General features: G+C 35.3%; 1 protein-coding gene across 1 annotated transcript; it reads left to right on the plus strand.

The window, feature by feature from the left end:
• Positions 1 to 3329: 3329 nt before the first annotated feature.
• On the plus strand, positions 3330 to 21649 carry LOC102805884 (protein sidekick-1-like). Its single transcript, XM_085498837.1, has 7 exons — positions 3330 to 3357; positions 6048 to 6338; positions 17625 to 17930; positions 19143 to 19385; positions 20082 to 20381; positions 20657 to 20950; positions 21369 to 21649. Exons 1-7 carry the CDS (start codon positions 3330 to 3332, stop codon positions 21647 to 21649), a joined length of 1743 nt encoding a protein of 580 aa, XP_085354963.1.
• Positions 21650 to 21809: the final 160 nt, after the last annotated feature.

Below are 21809 nucleotides of genomic sequence, written 5' to 3' on the forward strand. Positions count from 1 at the left end.
CCATAATCGAACATGGTTTCCCTAAATTCGATGGATTTAATGCCATATCTGTATCTCAAAATTCACCACTTCCAGACAAGTGTATCGTATTTTTGAGTGAGTGATATATATATATATATAATTTGTCCAAATTTGCACAATATTCGGGTAAACATCCTGTTAAGGATTCTGATATAACGGGTGTAAGCTTCCTATCGTAAACAGTGCGTGTTTATCTAACGTCCATTGTCAGCATTGTGTTGATCGACGCCCGTCCTAAACTCAGTATGAAGAAACCAACGATATTCCAAACAAATACTAATAAATATTAACAAATACACAAAGAGGTGTAATATTAGGTTTTATTTTAGGCTTAGAAAATATTTTCTTTCACTCAGAATGGAACTACCATTTAGCTTCATGGTCTTTCAGCTTGTCTTCGCCTCGGAGGAAAACAACAATACTTATACAAAACACATTGCGAAGACTCAATAATCAGGAAAGAAAACCCAGACAACCATGTTGTACTTGTGTCGAAATACATTTTGTATTTCACGTCAGAATATTGTTTAAAATAAAATATTCAGTCCAAGCCAAATCTAGGTCAAAGGGTCAGGTTTCGTGCATATAATTATATATAGTTAAAACAAAAAGTATTTGAACTTGTGTCAGCTGTTCAACATATATAGAAAACAGAAAAATAATGATAAGGCAATGTGAACCTCGGAATTTTTTTTAGTCCGAATGATATTTCGGGAATTGCGCGGTCGAAAATAAAGCGGAAATTGTTCGGTCGAATTCAGCAAGCGGTAGCAAAAGCGAGATAAAAAAGTGATTGGAAAACGGAAGCGGGCGGGAGGTTGTGCGAAAATACTGTAACTTTGCGCAAGTTTCGTTTAAATAGTTTTATTTTCCAAGTCAATATTCTATTTTACTAATACCATTTTTTCTAACGCAATGGCGAGGAAACAAAAGCGTTGACAGACGAGGCAAACAAAATCTGCCACTCAGCGTCACACTCTGACACAGCAATTTTTTTTTCACCATGAAACCCGTTTTGTTAGATTTCTTATCAGAGACACTTGAAGGATTAGCTTGTTTGTAAACTGTCAGCGTGTACAGTGGGACAGTAATGTTTGTCAGAGGATTATCCCTCGTTGTTCGTTTGCATAACAATGGAAACCCGAACCACGGTTACTTTTTTAGTAACCGTGCCCGAACGTTCCTGAAGTACGGACTCAATTGCCAGCAATTTTCTTCATTTTTCACGCTTGAAATTATTCATTATCTGACACTCTTTATGAGTTCTATGATATCAGTGGTTAATGTGTTTGGCCATTTTAGTGCATATTTATAATTTACAATGTTTTATTATCGAAAAATGTTTTTCGCATTTTTCTTGAGTTGAAGTTTTGATTGAGTACGACTTATTGGGACCACCGCCAAATCAAGTGCGTTCGAACTAGGACATTCAAACTCGCAGTTATCGTTCAAAAGATAATGATGGTGCGAAATATGTCTGGGTTTTTTAGGAAAATGCTTTGTCACAGAACGATAGTATGTTAAAGGTGCCAAGTATGGAGTAATTAGGGGACAAAAAACAAACCTGCGTAGAAATCGGAAGAATAGGTCTTTTGACTATGGAAGACGCATTTCAATAGACTTGATTGCAGACAATGCCTTGCACAAATTTCACCCGGAAATTCCCGCATTGTACTCTCGCAATCGCAGACTTGGTCATTTTTACAAAAAGTTTTGCCATTTTTGTGGTCACGTAGTAATTATGTAAACATTGACTCTCCAGATTGTGCCAACGTGTCCCTCTATACTTAGGCTTTTGAAATATATAAGCTAAATTACGGTTCTGAATGAGATAATAGACAGAGAATGCTTTAATCAGAAACGTCATCAAACCCTTCTCGCTACCTTAACACATTGTGTATCATGTTTTGGACAACAATGAGGCCTCTCATGTCCCCCGGGGTCCTCGGATCTCACTTAAAACTAGAATTGTGGTAATACCTTTGCTATATGCCATTAAAAGGTGGCGCACTAACCAGTGAGACGCGTTATAACTGTTGAATTGCATGTATCTTTGAAATGTGTGTATCTGTCAAATTGGGGGCGCCCGAGGCTGAAATGGGCCTCCAACGAAAATGTGTAAATTTTTCACACTTTACGCGTTCTTCGAGGACGTGTCTCAGATTGGTGTCACGTGGTTAATAGGTCATTTGAAGCCATTCTATAGCACTTTAATCCGAGGACCCTGAAAATGTCCTCGCCAGCATTGAGACGTCCTCGGAGGCAGGTCAAATAACCTATCAACGTCCTCGAAGCATATAGTAATGCGAGTACACACACACACACACAATTTTTCTGGGAATGATAACTAGTATTTTGGGTGCACTGATCTGTTTCATTATGTGTGTAAATGTCAATTGATTGTTCCTGTACCACCAATATTTCAAAAATGTTGTTAAGATATGTTAAAGCTTTGAAATTATTGACTAATGTTTTTGAACTAAATAATATTAATTTGTTTCGGCAGCGCCTTTTCAGTTCACAAAAAATTGATACGGTGTTTCATTGAGTTTGAATGTCTGATATTATCTGGAAAAATCATCTATTTTATTTCTTGAACATTTGGCCATAGCAGGAGTAAATATTAGTAACTGTTGTATATTTCAAAAATATTATTTTAAGTGGCACTCAAAATTATTTGTCATACAAAAAACATATAATTGTCCTATCTGTCTTAGAAATCAGATGGTCACTTGTTATTGCGTTTAACTGAGTTTGTCTCGTTTAGTTTGTCTCGAAGATTCTTCAATAAAGTCTTCGACTTTTCGAAATAGCATTCATCAGATAACAAGTAGGAACACGATCATCAGGGAATAGTTGTATGACTTTGAGCAGTCACAAAAATTTAGAGATTGTGGAAAATATTAAAACCAGTAATATCTATTATAAACATTGATACGTATATAATCTCGTGGAGGATATCACTGCCTGTCAACCATCACCAGTGAAAATAAAAGCCACTAAAACTCCCAGGAAACGGTACGATATGTTAGTTGTTGTGATTTTTCGAACAGGACAAGAATACTACCTCACATGTGCAACATGTATAAATGTGGTTGCACAATATTCCCTCAAAGTTGAGTTGTTTTTTTCGACTTCAACTGTTTTCGGCGGGTCCTCGACGGGCATTTCATTTTTTAAATAGCGGCTACGTAACAGGCTCCGCAACCTTTGTCTAGTTCACCACAACTACTACTCCAGTCAGTATACGTTGGTAACCGATACATTAGCAAATATACCGTGACCATCTTGGGATGATTACAAGGAAAATGAGTGCGGAAAAAGGAAACTACAAGGGTAAACCATCAGTCAACAAGCGAATTGGAACAATATAGCAGGCGGAATTGTCTGTTAATTCATGGAATCACGGAGAAGCAAAATGAAAACACTGATTCTGTTATTCTCGATATACTAAACATGAAACTAAATATACCACTTCAAAATCAAAACAGACATCGATCGTTCACACAGAATAGGATATAAATCTTCCAAACGCGCCCGTCCAGTAATTGTTAAATTCACATCATACAACCAAAGAACATCTGCTTACAGGAACAAAAGAAAACTCAAGGGTTCTGGTATAACAATAACAGAAAACTTAACAAAGAAGAGACATCAGTTACTAACATTAGCACAACAAAAGATAGGTGTGCAGGCTACATAGACTTCTGATGGTCGTATAATATGTCTCCTCCAAAATGGGAAGAAAATAACAGTTACAACAATGCAGGATCTCAACAAATTATAAAACTTCATAAGGTGTTTTGCTACAAAATATAAACTGCCCTGGTGTTAGTATAGGTGCAAATAAATGAAATTTAATACTGAGCCTAAATACGTACTTTTAGTACATTAAAATGCGATTGCCCGGAACAAATTAAAATCGTCCGTTTAAGTTGCTCGAAATACAGCTATAATTTATTTATTTATTTATTTATTTATTTATTTATTTATTTATTGTTTGTTTGTTTGTTTGTTTGTTTATTTGTCTGTCTATTTATTCATTTGTTTAATTTTTTTTGCTTTTTTTTGTTAGTTATCCTAACGTCTGTTTAATTTTAGTTTTATGAAATATCCTTGTTCTAATTGTAGTATGCAGGTGAGGCCAAGCCAAAAGGGTTTATTTTGTAACATATGCCACAAATGGATTCACCATAAATGTGCAGATATAAATGATACTGATTATCTTAAATTATCTGAAGATAATAGTGACTGGTACTGCAAAGTATGTATTCAACAATTATTTCTATTTAACCATGTTAATAATAATAATGATGAATTTCTTCTAAACATAATAACATTTAAAACTGACCTAAATATAAATGTAGATCATTTAAACTCTTTAAAATATAATCCATTAAATACCAATATAACACAGAACATTTTGTAAAACAGACAAAATACTTGAAAACCTAAGCAAAGAAAATAAAACTTGCTACATTCTTTGCGATTTCGATATCGACCTGTTAAAAACTAAAACAAATGTTATATCACAACATTTATTGAATGTAATGTACTCCAATTATTTTCAACCTTTAGTTACCGAGCCAACTCGAATAACATCAAATACAGCCACAATTATTGACAACATATTCACGAATGTTGTTGACAACAATATTACATCAGAGATCTTATTTTCTGACATACCTGACCATTATCCTGTGCTCCAATTGATAGACTCCATTAATGACAATATCAAGCATACGTGTGTACTTAAATATTCTCGTGTTGCAAGATACCAAAATATACAGAAATTAAAAATATGCATAAATAAAGAAAGCTGGAGTGAAATATTGGAATCAAGTGATCCCAATGAATCATATAACTAATTTATTAGTAAATTAACAAAATTATATGATGTATGCATACCAATGAAGAAAATAAAAATAACAAAATACAACTATTGGATAACGACAGCTCTGGTAAATTCATGTAAAAGAAAACACAAACGCTACAAAAAATATAAAGAAAACCCAACTGAAATAAATAAAGAAAAGTATATAACATATAAGAACCGACTCACACATTTATTAAGACTGGCTAGAAAAAATCATTTTAATACTAAAATAAATTCAATTAAAAAACAATATAAAAGGTACATGGAAAATAATTAACACATTATTGGGTAGAAATAAAAGTAGTAGGGAATTTCAAATGGAATTTCAATCAGACAACAACAAAAGTAACAACAAAAATGAAATAGTCTATTTTCTTTCGACCAGTGACTGCACAAGACATTATAAATTGTATATATTGTGATACTCCAGTTTACAAATCCAATGAACCATCACATTTTAGTAATTATCGCCCAATATCTGTATTGCCTGCCATGATATCAAAACTATTCGGAAAAATTATCTACAGCAGAATAAATATGACAAAATATGGCATAATAGCAACAAACCAATATGAATTTAGAAAAAAACAATCAACTTTTATGGCATTAATACAATTAACTGATAAAATAAAAACTGCAACTGAAAAAGGAGAATATTGTTAATTTTACTTGTTTTTTGTGTATTTGCTCTCTTATTTGTATTTTAAACATATGTTACTATTATTTAATTGGTTTTAGTATACTTTTATTAATATATTATTGCCACAAATTGAGGTATTAACGATAAAAGCTTCTAGTTAATTTCCGTCACATGCCACAACATTTTCTGTAGTATTGTATTTTTTTCTATTTTATTGTGAGAAATAAATGATTGATTGATTGATTGGTAAATTGTTTTATGTATAACTATTTTAGTGGAAACGTGTGTCGCCGACTGAGTGTAAATGAATATCCTCTTCCTTGCTATGATATCGAAATCAATTTCCGTGTTACGTTATGTGTTTTTAATTCAACGTTCAGAATGGTACGCAACATTATAGAGAAACAAATAAATTACAGCACATTTGCAAAAGAGAAACGGTTTACACAAGCCTCACATTACTGGTGTGTATCTAATTATCATTTACATTCATGTTTGTATTCTGCACAGTTGCAACAGAACCATCTCAACCTAGTATAACGTTCATTGATGGCAGTATTATATCCAATGCAGGAAGTAAAATTACTATGCAATGTACATCATCTGGTAATCCTACACCAATTTACAGTTGGTTGAGAGATGGTTCACCACTACCAACACTGAATAGATATCAACTCAATACAGATAACAGTGAATTAACAATTGATCCCAGTTACAGAGATGATAACGGTAGAACATTTACATGTCAAGTGATGAATTTTAAAAGAAGTAAAACAGAAGATAAAACATTGACCATTAGATGTAAGTAAACTCTTTATAGTTTTTTGTTCCGATGATATGACAAATGCTTTATTTTTAGCTAATAAAAAAGTGCTTAACATAATCTTACAGACCACCAAAGCATTTACATAATTTAGTTTCAATTGGCATTGGCTGCAGTTGCTCAGTAGAAAATACTAATAACTAATAATAGAAGACAATAAATACAACTTTACGACTTTAGTAAAATGAACATGCAAACATTATATAGTCTTATAAACATGATGTGTGTAATTATGCATTGCGAAAGAAAATGGTGCATATTGACTGTATAATTTGATGAATGCATTTTATGTGAATGACAAAATAAACCCAAAATTAATTATGGCAGCATCTTTATCAAATTGTATAATATTTCATCCTTGGCAAAATACCCTGCTACTACATTTTTTCAAAGTACATGTTTGTTTCGCCAAAATACATTTAAGGTAGCGAGACTATTATTTGTGTTGAAAATTACGATTTTCACATTTATTTATTAATTGCTGAAATGCACTATAAACTTTCATGTTCAACATAACATAGAATGTCATGTAAGTTGGTTAAAATGTAGATTTTCTGAAGGGAAGCAGGGCAGCCTCAGTAGTGTTTTGCCAAAATCAACAACACAGGTTTAATCTGTGTGCCTATAAGTTTCAAAGATAAACTCAAGACAAAGTAATGTTAGGATGTGTTATCTGTAGCTATCTGACACACAATGAGTGTTTCCAAACATTTGAGTGGTTTGTCTCCGCCCATGTTTGTTTCACAGATTAGTCATTTGCATATGAATGTGTCAGACACAAGGTCATACAGCCACTGAAAAAAAATCATTGATTTTGGTGTTTTCATATGCCGAATTTATCCAATTATAGCTATCCCATTCCTTTATTTTTTTAGTTTCCAATAGCCTTACACATTTGGATGTCCCTACACATGTTGAAACAGACCTTGATGGGGAAACAAATTGATTGTGCCGATAAACAAGTTTGAAAATCTTTGCTGTTACTTCATGGACGTTTTCTAGGAGTTTATGTTTTTCAAAATACAAGGTCTTTAACAAAAAATAACGTATACTTATTGTCGTCGGATTAACACCAAATTTTCACAGCTTTAAGGTGACAGTGAGAGGAACTTGAATGTGTCCAGACAAACCATTTCATCGATTATTTACCAACGAGTTGTGGTTTGAGTTGGGGGCAATGCGACTAAAACAGTAATTGAAATTCAGCACACTATTTCTTAAAACGCGTTGCTTGAATAAAACTGACCAGACACATTCAATTTACCAGACTATTGAACAACTAGGAAAAGTGAAAAAAATACTTCTTATCGCCAGCATAAATGCGTAATTATTTTTTTTACAGAAAAAGTAATTTTTCACCTTTGATTGAGTAACGCGTCGTAGAATGCAGATACCGGCATGCAAAATACACTTGTGAAAAGCTTGAAGTCTGGCGATTCTAAAAATATATACTTTCCCGGGTTTATTTGTAGTCATTTAGTCACAATTAGAAGATGAAAACAAGTATGCAAATAATAGTCCCGCTACCTTAAGACAGACATGTTATTTAGTTTTCTAAATACTAGGTATTGAAACAATTACATGAAGCTCTAAGTAAATCAGGACCACAATGCAATGCAAAATTGGATACCCATTTTTCAGAACAGAAATAGTGACAAAAAGAAACAATGGAAATAAACTTATAACAATCAACTATTAACCATGCACTATGCAAATCACAATAAAAAATAAATCATGCAAGCAACAAGTGATTTGTCAAATCCAGAGGTAAATATTAGTTTTTTCATTAAAATAACAAAACTAAAAGAAATATATTAATTATTAAATTATCAGCTTTCCTAAACAAGTTATTCAGTCATCAAGTACAGCTCCAGTCATCAACAATTGCATTAAAACAAAATTGGAACGGTTAGTATGATAACAACCTATGAATGAGGTAAATTTTCACTTAACGTTCCTTACTGTATTACACTCACACAAATAATATAAGTAGGCTATTGCATTTTTCTAGTTTTATCATCGTAAGAAAAAGGTTTATGTGATAAATCTGACATCGATTTATGACTTGTGATATGTTATAATATGTTTGAATATATGTTTTGCTTTTAATGTTTACTTATTTTATCTTTTCATTTGTAATGTGTGTTTATAGTACCATGCTCTTATTTTAGTTCCCTTCACTTGTAATCTATAAAAAAAACATCTCGAGAAAGTGATTTTATGAATTTTATGAATTTCAATCAGGCTTTTGTTGGGGGAAGGGATTCACTACTGAAACCTATACATCTAACATATTTAATCAAATCCAAATCTACTAGGGGTCATTTCGGAGGTAAGGTAAATATATACATTTGTACTAGAACTACAAATGGCAGTCGACTCTGTAGACCAAAATAATTTAAGAGATAAATTGAAGTTACTGAGTGTAGAGAATGTTAAATGGTTTGAGTCTTACATAAACATCAAAATATCTTCTTCAGATTTCATGGATATACTAAACAGTGCTCCCCCAAAACAAAATTTATTTTGAAGTCTAATGTAATACTCTTGCAGCTCCAACTCAAAAAAATGTTTGCTATTTGTGTAATTTGAGGGCCAAGATACGGCAACAGGTTTTAGAACTTATAAGCCATATTTTCTTCACAGACACGTTTTTTTTATTAAAACAATGCGTAAAACTTGATTTGTAATATTGATCAACACTGTTTGCAATAACGCCCAATTCTATGAATAATAATACCAGCCGCATGAAAAGGATAAACCTATTTGTAATAACGATCATTTCTAGTTGTAATAATGAGTAACAATCTTTGTCCCAACGTGATTTGTGAGAACAGTCAACCAGATTTGTAATACCATCTGTTTTGTAATTACGAACAACATAATTGTAATATAAAGCTTATTGTTATACTCCTGGGTTTGTGTACTACAAGGACTCTAAAATCCGTGCACACAAACCACAAACCAATTCGCCAAAGGTAATTCAAACGGATTAAGAATTACAGCGAAAACAATTTACTTAAAATAAAGGCGCAAGTCCATCCATATTTGAGCAGGTGCTTGAGAATACTAGAATACTGGCTAGTATTCAAAAAATGTGTCACAATAGTGTATGTTAAAAGAATGATTGAGAAGGACTTGATTGTATTATTACTTAAGAATGAGTATGAAACATTCGTGGAACGAGTAGTATTGTCTCTTCCCCTTTCATCACTAAAGTTAATTAATTGTGTTCAATTAGATATTTCAAATTTATACAGCGAGCTTGTGATCCAAATATGATAAGTAGTTTAACAAATGAAAATTGTGCATTCACCTATTAGGTCATTAAGTGCATTGCTCCAATCGTTAATATTGCTGTCACAAATGTATATCTAGAATACATTTCATGATATTGGATATGTGTATAATTAATGATGTCATGTGTCTAATGTGTATCTGCAATAGAAAAATCCACACTTAGATAAATAGCATTTTCATGCCGACGCAAGGAAATTGCCGGAAAGTGTTTGTAGTCGTAGAAACGTAACGCAAGTCCAAAAGTACGTACTATTGCGATTTTTTTTTACATTGGTAGGCATGTGAAGATGACAAATCCTATTTATTATCAGAAACACGGAATATTATTTATCAAATGATTGGTAATGACACAATTGATTGAATATTGTATGCAAATTTCTGACATCAGTTTTGTTTTTTATATATCAAATTAGCCGCGCCCATAATTTGCCTATAAAATATTTTTCAACAAATGTACATGTCACTACGATTGATCATTGTTGTATTAATTGGCGATTCTGCCAATGACGAAGAAATAGAATCTAGGTCAGGAGAAGCCCCATGACCCCAAGATTCTTTTCCCTTACATCACGAACCACTTGACCAAGGCCATATGGCGGCGTCATTACGGCTGGCTATTCACTCTTGTTCTTTTCTCTCCGCATTAAGGACTTAGACCAATGCCACGGAAAGAGTGGGGTCGTAGGGGGAGTCTATGATGGGTATGAACTATGTGAATAGGCGGGTTCGGAGAACCTTCTGCCTAAATTCAGTACATGTACGTTCAATTACCCACCATAGACTCAGGTCAGTCAAAATGACTATTTTGAACTGAGTCAGACGCCGATAGATGGCGGGTTTTTCGAGCAAACAGAAAATGATAAAAGTCTTTCCACAGTCCGGGATGATACACTCTACACCACTCATCACCTAGCTAAGACCCCCAAAAGAGGGTGGTGTCTCACCTCACCTGTGCTGTCCCAGAGCAAAAAGCCAAAAATGCTGCTACGGTGACAAGGTTCGGTGTGCCCATGAAAGCTGGACCCCCAACCCAAATTAGGGGGTAGTATGCTTTCGAAGTAAAGACCGAAACAGTTCTGCATGAAGTGCTTATGGTAGAGAAATCTGTCCACAAAAATGTTGAGACCGACTATCACCTATGTGCAGGTACCCTTGTGGTCGTTCGGGCTGGGCCAGCAACCAGAATCTGACCTGCTACGACGACACCCAGCCTAAAAGAGTCCCCCCTCAATGGATCGGGGGTCACTTAGGTAGTAGTTGATAAAGACGTTTGCGTTCTCCAAAAGACTGCCCTCAGAATATGTTGGAGGGGGGGGGGTGACGCTAGCACAAGTGAGTTAGCAATCACATTGACCTCATGCACTCGTACTTGGTGTCTCTGCAAGCTCTGTGTCAAGGAAATATTATAGACTTCTAATACAGTCGCAGTAATCCACCTTGTGATGGTCGGGGAGGCTGGCCTATCCTGCCTGCCTGGGCCGTAACACAAAGACATGTGCTTGGCACCCCGTCAGCAACCCCGTGCTCGAACCGGGCAAAGAAGCAATTCCTCCTGACCCCCGGGCTGAAAAAAATTGACAGCCAGGGAATAACGATCGGGTGAGGATCGTGTCCTGGGATTTGGTTCTTGGCGAGAAACCCGATTTGTGTCTTTAGCACAACTTGATTGTCCATAAAGGCGGTACATCATCCGAGAAGGACAATGCCCCCAGTTCTGACAGAGCCTACCTGAGAAGGCCAGTAGAAAGACTATTTCCCACATCAAAATTTTGAGTGGTGCTGATCAGAGAGGCTCAAAGGGCGGTCTGCTTTGAGCGGACAACACAACCGAGAAAACCCATTTGGCACCAAATGAGGATTTGCTCCCCTAGAACTAACAACGATGGGAAACGCATTCACCCTCGTTTAGGGAGACCACCGCTGTGTTGCCTGTGCGGAGCAGGACTCTGTGGTCTCAAACTATGGGTAGAAAGTGTGGTAGTGCTAAGTGCACTGCTTTCAGTTTGAGTCGGTTGATATGGCGGTCCCGGAACTAATGCTGAGGCCATATACCTTGGGCTTGTTTGTCCAATATATGCTCTCCCCAACCTTGGAGGGAGGCATCTATTACCAGAGTCATAGATAGCTGTGGCGAGTGGTTCCAAGGGGACCCCCTGTCCGAGGTTGGTCAGTGACGACCACCAGGGCAGTGCTTCCTTAGCAACAAGCTTTGTATTGGGCGGCTGCGTAATGTGGCCTGGGGAACTACCCTTTGAACCAAGGCCATCATTCTGATGATCGGCATTAGTTCTCGGAGGGACACTGAGGGAACGCTGACTAGGCGTTCTGCTAGGCTGCTTAGGGCCAAGCAACAGGCTTAAAATAGCCTACCTCTGTGTCAAACTCCATGCCCAGGAACACCAACTGTTGCATTGGATAGGGGTGGGACTTGTCTGATTTACTAAAGAGCTTAACTGGTGAAGTAAATCCAGTGTTAGCCTTACTTGCTCGGCTAATAACTCCTCGTCAAAGTACGGATTGATGTGTACCAACGTTTGGTGAAGCAGAAGCTGGGCGACTCGAAGGAGATGGCAACTCGACGGGTACATCAGCATGTGCAGGTACGCCCGGATTAAGTCTAGTGAGGCTAGCCAGTCAAAACGGTGGATGGAGAGGAGAACGCTGAATGGCGTCTCTATGCAGAACCGATCGAGGAGCACGTACTGATTCAGTCTGCCTAGGTCCGCTGCTGGGGTGGATGACCACTCAAGGAGGATGAGGAGCCACCACCTGGTCCCTTCCTCACTTGGGGCGTGCAGCTACTCTTCCCTCCTGTGGAAGGGTATGAGCACTTGCCTCCTGACTGACTATGGCTTGCGAACGTCGCTTAGGGCATTGTGTTTTCTGTGCTTGGGGCACCCTCCATTTACCCATGGCAGAGGCCAACTGGATAGCGGATTCGATCTGAACCATCTGGTTCATTGCACTCTGAAACTCTGAGACTGCACCTGCATCTACCCATAAAAGAGGGTGTAAGATGTCCAGTCTGTATAACTGAGGTGGGGATGTACCTTCTGACTCATTGCACAGTAGTAGTCTCAGCCACGAGAGCCTGGCGACACTGGGGGATGTCACACGTAGATGTGCGACGGCCCACCAGTAAATATGTCACCTGGTCTAGAAAGCTGGTGCGTTCTGCCTCTGAGGTCTCAAAGTCCTGGGTGCACACAATAGTGTGTTCAAGCAACTCTGCTCTCACGGCGTGATTGATCGTCTCAGACTGAGCTGACGAGAATTCCTATGGAGCGCGGCTAACCCCCTTTACACGGTTTGCCAAACGGAAATTCGTGGTAGCGGGGTCTGGGGAAGGAGCCTTGGGATCCGATTGGGGGCGTTTTGGTCCCATCCCACACTTTGGGGTCTGATCCTGTTAAACCACATCGACCGGGTAGCGTTTGGTACAGTGGTAAATGTTGCATAAGTTTTAACCCACCCGGGGGCCTTACCTCATCTTTCAACACCAACCGCCTGTGATCCCATAAGCGTTGAAGCAACAGTAAGTGGTTGTCTTAGGATCAAGGGTGGGGGTATATACACCGTATCACTAGGATCGATGATACTCTGCATCACCCCACTGGCGTGGCTCACTTGCCGTTACTGATGGAAGACTCTGAGGGACTGTCCATGGTATCCGATGGCCATGGCTGTATCCGATGCAAGCATACTGCCTCCTTTCAACTTAAATATGTGAGCGAGAGCGTGTCTCATGACAGGGTCCGCTTCCTCTGGGGACGCCCATAGGTTGGTAAGGAGGGAGTCAAAACCCATAGTGGCGCCCGGACTAAAAGTAAAAACCATTGTACTCTCGCTCCAACTGCATCTGTTCTACCCAGCCTGCCAGGGACACATAATAATTGACAACTAGTAGAGAGAGGCATACTGATTTTTGAAGCTGTTGAAGTTACTCAAGTTACTCAAAATTTGGATTTGCGATGCTTGAATAACGCCACATAATATATTATCATAATTTGGAAATTAATATTTGTTACATGAGTAGGTAAATTGTAGGCATCGATTTTTATAGCCAAAAATTAACGTAAAGTGATATATTATATTTATTTACACAAGAAAGTGTGTAGTCAAAGCCGTTTTCAACGGATTTACCTGAAATAGCCACTGACCCAACTATAATACTATGGGCTGAGGGTTAAACGATATAATTTTTTTAATGAATTTGCAAAAACCCCGTCTTACTTACTAAAATACAATTGTCATCCAATTATTGATTCTGTTTTTTCTATTAGGTAAATTACTGCCATCTTCGTATTGCAGAATTTGAAACAATGTATATTAGTAGCAATACACAGAATGGAATTTGTTAGTTGCAATTCCATATTATTTATTCCAAGTGTAGCAATTCTATCCGTGTTTTCCTGCACCAAGCAACAGGTCACTGTGATCACAATATATATGTTTGATAATTTCAAGTTTATGAAAGGGCGATTCCAATTGTAGTGATTGTACTACCACGTGACAGCTGTAATTTAAGGAGGTAGTGCAATTAGACATTTCTTGAATTCGGTTTTGTTTGATCAGCTTTATTCATCACATCTGAAAACAGTTTTCTTTAAAGTCGTCCACACAATAACATAGTCAATCGAAGTTTATAACACACACAATTGTAAAATACAAGCTTGAAAATTTTCCCAACATATACCATGCATAGTTTAGTATATGTTAAACTCCACAACCATTTATTTTGCCAATGAACATCTTAAAAGAAAACAATTGTTTTATTATTTTATTGTTGAAAATATCAAACATTAATATTTTTACGTACAAGGATATGAGAAATGTCTATTATTTAGCACGATAACGTGAAAATCAATAATATGCAAATTTTAAAGCGGGAGGGTCGTCACCTGCGCACGCGCGGGAATTGAGTCCCAAGCGATGATAAAAACACACGCTAAGAAGGCAAAGGCTCCAGGGTAGCCGCTTGTTTGTAAATAATGACACGCCATGACCATCTGACGCATGCGTAGGTGACGTCTCCTCCGCTTTAATAATTATGTGTGTAACCCAATATAGGTATATTTCATTCAAACAATAGAATGGTTTTATCTATTGCACACATCAGTTGAAAAAAACTATAGATCACTTGAAAAAAATGCTTTGATCTTAGGATGGCAGTGACAGTAAAGAAATTGTTTATATGTTTGGATATTTGAAGTACATGTACTAACAAATTCCCACTTCCGGTCCGGTTAGATTTAAAATACAACACGAGTATTCACTTTTGAGATATCATTTTTGGTATGTGTACGTTCATGGATATTTCTGCTTCGTCGTCCTGTGCTTTGTTTAGTAATTCGACCTTCCCAGTTTGCGTAAAAAGGGAGAGATTTGCAATTTCGACATCGAAAATGCCTTGGCTTCATTATTTGCTGAGGAACGGCCGCTTAGGTATGTGCTCTGTAACTGAACCTAAAAGCGTTAAGTAATCAAACAAAACTAACATAAAGTCCAAAAAGTAGGTTCAAGGTCTTCACTTTTTCGTAGCATAAAAACGATTTCCTCCGTCGCATATTGTGACACCCTCAAATCGACTGATTGTCATTTCCCTCAAGAGTCAACAATGGTATATTCATTCTTATTTTTTGCTTGACGTGTTCATTTGCCTTCAATAACGTTTCAGTGGCTATCACTGTCGTATTTTGAGTCTTGCCAATAACATTTTGGTAAGCCATTCATGCTTAATTTTGATTCCACTCTCCATGAAAGCCAATCATCGCTAAAGCCATTCTTTGCGAAGCTACTAGTTTCATTAAAAATATATATACATTAAAAGATAGTTCACAGAAAAATTGTGTACAACAAAAATATATGATATGAGACAAAAAGTATATTTTTATGAACAGAAAATATGTTATGAAACCTGCTAACCTATAAATATTCATTGTACCATATGTAATTTCACTATAATTAACAGATGCATGTTAAAATAGAAAATATATAACATCATTAGAAAAGAGGAGAAATCTTAGCATTTAATCCTCATATTATAATTCATTACCAGCCACTGCTAAGCTCTCAGTACCAAAGAGCTCTCGAAACAAAGAGTGTCAGAAGTTTCCTACAACACAGTTATAATGAGATTTCTGAACACTGAAAATACTGTGATTCAATAAACACTATCATCATGACAAAATCTTGGGAAGAACTGTCTTCACTTCTATTAACATTTGCAATTTAGTACAAACAAATTAATGTTTTCTATATGTAGTAACTAACAAAAATTCATATATCTCTACTCAAGTTACAGAAAATGATAATGACATTTGTCATTAGCAACTTACAATATTTCTCAAGAACATAACAGTCGGCAGTCGTGACACTGTCAGAAAGTGGCCCACATCAAATGAAGATTTAAATACTTACCACAATAAAACAAGTGTGACAACAGACCCAACAGAATTACAAGGATATGCCAACTGCCATTACACTACACATTTTTTGGGTTTTCAATTTAGATCACACAGAGTTGCATTCAGTTTAAGTTTAAAACTCTGGTTTACCAGCATTTTGACTTAAAATTAGTTGTGGATAAATGTTAACACTGATTAGCCACTGTCATTACTGTCACATTTTATCAGAAAGAATCTTTACTTATAGATTATTGGTAACATTGAAGCTGGCTAAATATGCTTAAGCTTTGTAATTCCAAAACACTTTCTTGATATTTACATCATACGATGTAATATGCAAACTAAAAGCAATCATACAGGAAACAGAAGTGGTTGACGTGATCCAGCTTTTCGGATATAGAGTGCTAGGAATTAAGATTGCTAATTTGTTATAAATAAAATAAAGCAAAATGCGCGTTTTTCGGAAACTTGAAAATGTTTCTCGGACTGTTGATATTACATGTATGTGAAACTCATTCATATGCATTGTAATTTTTGGTAGCTTATAGTTGAGTAACGAGTCTAGCCCAAAGCCCAACTTTCCAAAGACTGGTCTTTGAATTCAAACATGACTGTCTTACATCGTCATGTTTCAATGTTACTGATGGTTAGACAAACTACGTAACGATAATTCTGTTTGTAAACCAAGCACGTTTCGAACGAAAACAACAACATTTATTAACAAAAACAATCAGATTAGTGTAATCGCTAGAGTACATATTCATGACGGTAGAAGTGCTTTTGGAATCACAGCTTGACCTCCAAACATCGTAAATGGCACATTTCCCGTTTGTTTCGGATTAACAAACGAATTGCGATGACAATCATGCCTCTATTTATAATATCGGCTCCCATTTAAGATAAAAATGTTTGTGTCCACTTTTTGTTCAAAATGAATATTAATCAAATTCTATAGCAGTTATATGTGTTTTTTATATTTTGTACCAATCATGAAGGGGGGGGGGTCACACTGGTGACTGTGTCACTTACGATATATATTATTCAGATAAATTATTAGTATTACACATTACTCTGTATATATCGGACAAGGGGTTGATAGTTGTGCTATGTTTTAAATATCAAACAACATATAGCATTTTATGTTTTGATATATCGAAAATGTTTTTTTTACAGCAACAGCAGTTTATATGGTTTTATTCAAACAATTATAAAAAAGGCCTTATTTACGTGACATTGCGTAATTAGTGCTATAAATTACACTTAGAGGTGGATTAACGATTTGAAAAAATGTCAATTTGCGAGGTTTGTCACATTTGTCACATTTGAAATAAAACTTTACTTGTTTATTTTGTTCTTTAATACATGACTTGATAAATGGCAGCCATTTAAGAGGAAGTCCAATGTACAAAAATGCAAGCACCTATCGCATTCAACATTTACACATACCTACATAAATAATGACAAAATGTTTACAGTAGTAGACTCTTTCACTTCGCCACAAATCTGTTTTCTATTCATAATTAACTGTGGATGTTTTAAATGTATTTTCATCTGTAGATCCCCCAGATGATCCAGTCTGCACTTACCAGACCACTGGTGCACCATTATCATCTTACCTACTTGATGACGAAATGAAAATAAGATGTCAATCAACTGATGGCAATCCGTTAGCAACATTAAACTGGTATCATGATAACAGTAAGATGAACGGTTTGTCATCATCTACAACTGATGACACAGTTACGAAGGATTGCACATGGAATCTGAATAGGAATGATAATGATGCTGTGTATACATGTAAAGCTACTAACGATGCCCTAACTATTCCATTAACATGTCAGCTTGAACCATTCAATGTCTTCTGTAAGTATATCTTATATATGGAATGTAAATAGAAATGATAATCAAGTAATTTATACATGTAAAGCTACTAATGTTGTACAAACTACACCATTAACATATCAACTCGGACCATTCAATGTCTACTGTAAGTATATCTTATATATGGAATCTAAATAGAAATGATAATCAAGTAATGTATACATGTATAGCTACTAATGTTGTAAAAACTACATCATTAACATGTCAACTTGGACTATTCAATATCTACTGCAAGTATATCTTATATATGGAATCTAAACAGAAATGATAATCAAGTAATGTATACATGTAAAGCTACTAATGTTGTACAAACTACACCATTAACATGTCGACTAAGACCATTCAATGTCTACTGTAAGTATATCTTATATATGGAATCTAAATAGAAATGATAATCAAGTAATGTATACATGTAAAGCTACTAATGTTCTACAAACTACACCATTATCATGTCAACTTGGACCATTCAATGTCTACTGTAAGTATATCTTATATATGAAATCTAAATAGAAATGATAATCAAGTAATGTATACATGTACAGCTACTAATGTTGTACAAACTACACCATTAACATGTCAACTTGGAGCATTCAATGTCTACTGTAAGTATATCTTATATATGGAATCTAAATAGAAATGATAATCAAGTAATGTATACATGTATAGCTAATAATGTTGTAAAAACTACATCATTAACATGTCAACTTGGACTACTCAATATCTACTGCAAGTATATCTTATATATGGAATCTAAATAGCAATGATAATCAAGTAATGTATACATGTACAACTACTAATGTTGTACAAACTACACCATTAACATGTCAACTTGGAGCATTCAATGTCTACTGTAATTATATCTTATATATGGAATCTAAATAGCAATGATAATCAAGTAATGTATACATGTAAAGCTACTAATGTTATACAAACTACACCATTAACATGTCAACTTGGACCATTCAATGTCTACTGTAATTATATCTTACATATGGAATCTAAATAGAAATGATAATCAAAAAATGTATACTTGTAAAACTACTAATGTTGTACAAACTACACCATTAACATGTTGACTTGGACCATTCAATGTCTACTGTAAGTATATCTTATATATGGAATCTAAATAGAAATGATAATCAAGTAATGTATACATGTAAAGCTACTAATGTTGTACAAAATACACCATTACAGTTGCAGCAGAGAGTGTGACATTGTCTGGCATAACCAATCCTGTGAATGAAGGTGAAACTAAAATACTGACTTGTACCACATCAACCAGTAATCCAGCATCTCAGATATCATGGTTAAAAGATAACAATGTATGGACTGATAATACATATGAATCTATTACATCTGATGTTACAAGAGATGGAGATTATAATGGTAAAATAAGTGAACAACAGATGACAATATCCATACAAGCAGAACATAACAGTAAATCATATCAATGTCAATCAAGTCACACTGATTTTACTGGTCACGTGATTTCTACTGTCATTCATCTTACTGTGTATTGTAAGTAATTTACTCATAATGTTCACATTTCTTACATTTACAATATTGCTTTTTTATGTACAATTATGGAACTATATTTTCATCGTGACAAACATTGTGTTGCAGTACCTACAAATAACAAAAAAATAATTTTGGAAATATATTGATACATTAGAAAATGTTTTTAAATGTTTATTACGTTGATATCATGGTTATTCTATAAAGGCGCATTTTTACTCGCATTTACGAATTAAGAATATGTATATACGAACGGCATTTGGGACCAACTTAACAGTTATCAAAGTCATTATATTTTACGTTATGCTAGTTAGAGGAGATAGATTGAACTGAGTGTGATTTCTAAGCAAACAAACTATCGCGATTATTAATTATAAAACAACTTCGGCTTAGTATAATTGCACTGTAATTGTGCTGAAATAAGATCATAATTTTATACAACCCCGAGTAATGTGGTTTTTTCGTTATAAAGAACTACTTGCTGGTTATTGGATTTGTGTACATTGTACCATAGGAGTTTGGTAATACGTTTTTAATATATTTTATCTTACTTAATTGTTCGTGATGTCGTCAAAATGAAGTTGAAATTGATAGCAATAGTTGAATGCTATTTTCCAGATAAACCATATTTTGTGAACGTATCAAAGAATCAGCGATCCTATGCAAGCAAAGGAAGCGTAGCAGAACTACGATGCGAAATTGAAAGCAATCCAATTTCTTCGATAATATGGTATGGCCCAAATAATCAACCACTAAATACTGACAGTAGAGTCAGTATCAAAACAGTGTCACATGGAACCTTACATGAAAGCATATTGACAATACGGGATACTAGGCTAAGTGACTATGGTAGTTATTCCTGTTTTGTAGAAAACAATATTGGCAACACAACATTTATTGTCACGTTCAAAGATAAAAGTAAGTATTGTCATTTACATTTAGACTAAAAATACCTGCCAACATATGCAAATGTGAAAACAGCAATCGTTATAATTGCTAATCAAATAAAAACAATGTAAATATTACAGTGTTATATTAAACTATGCAGCTTGTGTTATATACCGTTTGGGTTTGTTCACATTAATGATAATATTACTGGATTAATCTATGTAGATAACCCCATAGTTACTATTCGCTAATTTCTTTGTGTTTATAATTTGAACTCACAAATAAAAATGTCAATTTGCATATAGGTGTTCCAGATGCACCAAAGTCCGTTGTACCAATAACACGATTCTATGACAGTCTGGTTGTCACTATAATTCCCGGATATGATGGTGGAGATGTAGATACAACATATTTTATACAATATCGTACCCGGAGAAATGCAACCTTCATCGAATTGAACGCTGATGACTCAGAGACAACAAATATCACAATAGAAATACTTGAATTAGATCCGTCAAGACCGTATGAATGTAGAGCATATGCTGCCAACGCAATTGGTATAGGACCATACAGTAATATTATTATAATAAGAACATTGGGTAAGTTTTATGGAAACAAAGTAATGCTAACCCTGAATCGTGGCAATCTGCGTTTGAAAATGATCGACCAATTATCTTATAACAGTTGAGAATCTTAATGTATTGTGCATGGTATATGCAGTTTTTAGGGATTGTATCAATATAAATAACTGCAATGTTACGTTCAGGGGGCGTAAGGGTATAATAAAACAGACCCTGCAACTCGCATTATTCTATTGAGATACACTGAGCGGTAGCGAACAAATCAAATATGGTGTAGTCGTATTTATGTTCATTTTGCTTTAAACCTTTGCTTTGAATGACGTACATGTAAACCACAATAACTACAGAAATAATAAAATGATTGTTACGTAATAACATTGTATGTACAAGCCTTGTATTTACATCAAAATAATATCGCAACTGTTATTATTTTTAGATGAGCCAATCGTAGAACTGGATCATGATACTACTACATTGAGCTGGACACGTCACGAGAACGAGACATACACATGTGTGAAAATAGAAACACGTCACGTGGATGTCACATGGAATGTTATAGTGAAATGCATCGATAGAAATATACTCGAATACAAAGTAAATGATACAAATAGGGAATACAGAATTACATATTGCACTGCAGACGGTTTTTGTGAAAGTCGAGAATTCTCTGCATTAACAAGAAGAACCAGTAACGGTAATATTTTCCAATTCAGCTAAATTATATATGCATCATTATAATCTATCGAATTCCACCCACATAATCCAACGTTCAGCAAAATTATTTAAACATGGCTTTCATTCACTAAATTAAAAACCGTTTTCAGTGCAGTGAGTGTTGGTAACACGAGACCGAATATGCGACGCAAAAAAGTATGAG

The sequence above is a fragment of the Saccoglossus kowalevskii genome, chromosome 5 (genome assembly GCF_978046115.1).
Source record: "Saccoglossus kowalevskii chromosome 5, keSacKowa6.1, whole genome shotgun sequence".
NCBI classification, from domain to species: Eukaryota; Metazoa; Hemichordata; class Enteropneusta; family Harrimaniidae; genus Saccoglossus; species Saccoglossus kowalevskii.